This window comes from Notothenia coriiceps, unplaced genomic scaffold (assembly GCF_000735185.1).
Source record: "Notothenia coriiceps isolate Sejong01 unplaced genomic scaffold, NC01 NC01_scaffold00036492, whole genome shotgun sequence".
Classification (NCBI taxonomy): Eukaryota; Metazoa; Chordata; class Actinopteri; order Perciformes; family Nototheniidae; genus Notothenia; species Notothenia coriiceps.
In genome coordinates, this window is record NW_011369193.1 from 575 (window position 1) to 3,208 (window position 2,634).

General features: G+C 43.3%; 1 protein-coding gene across 1 annotated transcript; it reads left to right on the forward strand.

Annotated features, from left to right (window-relative positions):
* Nucleotides 1–499: 499 nt before the first annotated feature.
* Nucleotides 500–2,425, forward strand: LOC104963824 (protein RRP5 homolog; the record flags this gene model as incomplete). The annotated part of the gene is made up of 5 exons (XM_010792462.1): nucleotides 500–646; nucleotides 750–1,001; nucleotides 1,709–1,834; nucleotides 1,920–2,114; nucleotides 2,244–2,425. Coding segments are annotated over 5 exons (902 nt in total), but the record flags the coding sequence as incomplete, so codon positions are not given.
* Nucleotides 2,426–2,634: the final 209 nt, after the last annotated feature.

Genomic DNA, 2,634 nt, shown 5'->3' on the forward strand with positions numbered 1-2,634 from the left:
AAATCACGTGATCGGCTCCGATCCCCGATCACGTGATCGGATCGGGACATCTCTATTTTCTACTCTTCACTTACTTGTCAGCATAGGTCGGCATTGATGTACAGAGCCGACAGAAGACCTTGTTTATATTGGCATCATATTGAGAGGTGCAGTGACGGGGTGTCTAAATAGTGCTTCCGGGCCAGCGGGCCAATTATAATGTTGAGCCCTGAAATGGATTCCATACCAGTCTTTTCAATAAGACAATTTGTTTTTATATAGTCACATTTCTTAAATACATACTATTTTTCTATCAAATTCTTGAGGCAGAAATGATTTTGTATTTTGTGCCTGGTGTAGTTATCTGGAACATTTTAAATCAATTTAGTGAGGAAGTTTATGCTTGGTAACAATATATTTTTGAAAAATATATTTTCACTTATGAACAATTTATTCATAACTCATTCTGGACTCGCTGTGTTTATTGTCTCTCACTTTGTCCCCCGTCTCCCCCTCTCAGGGCACGGTGTCAGTCCTGCTGCCTCACGGCATGATGGTGAATGTGTCTGACCACATCAAAGGCCTGGTGCCCCGCACACACCTTTCCGACATCCTGCTGAAGAACCCAGAGAAGAAGTACATAGAGGGCATGAAGATCAAATGTCGGGTCAGTGAAGAATCCAAAAGAGAAATTCTCTAACCTACAGATTCACCTGTCATTTTGAATATTTGTTTTATTCCGCTGTGTTTGTGTGATGATGTTCCTCCAGGTGCTCTCCGTGGACGCAGAGAATAAGAAGCTGTGCCTGACCAGGAAGAAGGCCCTGGTGGAGAGCCCCCTGCCGCTGTTCCTCAGCTTCAGCGATGCACGTCCCGGCCGCGTCTCCCACGGCTACATCGTCTGCATCAAAGACTTTGGCTGCATCATGCGTTTCTACAACAACGTGAAGGGCCTGGTGCCGACCAACGAGCTCAGCTCGGAGCCCATCGTCAACCCGCAGGAGGTCTTCTACGTGGGGCAGGTGAGGAGGATTATCTCGGTCAAAATGATCCGCCAACTTTTCTCTGTCTTTTGTTCAGGATGTTGGAACCATTATGAATTATCCTCTTTTTTTGCCGGTTGCATTTGGCATATGAGGGCTTGTTGTCACGCACATAGCGGTACAGACCATAACGTCACAGCCACACAAACAGGAAGTGAATACAAATTTAGAGCCCATCAAAACAATTTTTATTTTAGTTAGCGTTTGATTTAGTATAGATTTTCTTTTTCACCACCAGATGGAATCCTTAAATCTTCATTATATTGGCCCAGGCTTATGGGATACATATTTGATATAAATGATATTAGGTTTATAAATGCCAGAGTGGGATATACTGCACATTACTTTCAGTTTGATTTTATTTGTCAAGTAAGTTGAAACATTTAATTAGAAGATCTGTTTAGTTTAGAAAGATGTCTGTAACTGAATACAGTTTTGGAGATTTTAATTTAAACATTTTTAAAGTCAATTTTTGTGAACATATCGTTACATCTCCAATTTAAATGAGAAAAATGTGAGCTGGCAGTTGTAGTTCTTAGAAAAAATAAGAAAGTCGGAATCTGTAGGTCAGACTTAAAAAAATAAATGAAATTGGCCACATTTTCAAAATCAATGCATCTAAGTGTTAACCAACCTTTGGCTGTCAATTACTCATTTCCTTTTTTTGTTTCCCATTGATTTCCCAGGTGTTAAAGGCTAAAGTTCTCAATTGCGACCCCGCTAAGGAGAAGATGGCGCTGTCCTTTAAGGCGGCAGTGGAGGGAGACAAAGAGGAAGCCCCCCAGCCCCAGTTTGACTGTGAGGTGGGGACGGTGAGTCCAAGACCTTGTCTCTCTGGGTTTTTAAAATCTTATCTTATCAAATGTTGTCCTCAACCTGTGTATTTGTATGATGTAGAAACTGGAGGCCAAGGTGCTGAAAAAGTTAGTCAACGGTCTGGAGGTCGCCATCCTCCCTGACGAAAACCGTGCCATGCTACCCACAATGCACCTTTCCGATCACATGTCCAACTGCCCTCTGCTGTGGGAGAGCCTGCAGGAGGGAGACAACATCTCAAACATCGTCTGCTCCAGCAAGACCAAAGAGCATGTTGTATCCTTTCTGTCAAAACATCACAAAGTAGAGTTTGTGTGATTAGTTCTGTACAGTGTGAAATGTGTTGCTACCCTTTGGTAAGAAAGGAACATCTTCCCAGTTTTCCTGAGCTGCTCCTCTTTAAAGATCGTCAGCAAGAAGCCAACAGTGCGATGGTCTCTGGAGGAAGGCGTGGTGGCCAAGGACTTCTCTGAGATCACAGTAGGAATGCAGCTGGTCGGTTGGATCAAGAACATCATGTCGTACGGCGTCTTCGTGGAGTTCCCTTACGGCCTCTTTGGGCTCGCACCCAAGTCGGTGAGTAAAGGGTTTCTAGCCGGAAAAATGCTTTTACTGTCTTTCCAATAACCTCATGTTAAAGAGCCTGTGACACGAACCCAACAACTGTTGTGCAATGAAATAGTGGGCTACTGGTAATCTCGAACCGTCAGTTTAAAAAAGAAAAAGCGATACCGTTCCGATAAATATCAATAATTTCGAACATCGCGGGAAAATTCCTTCGACTCGTTTTGGGGGA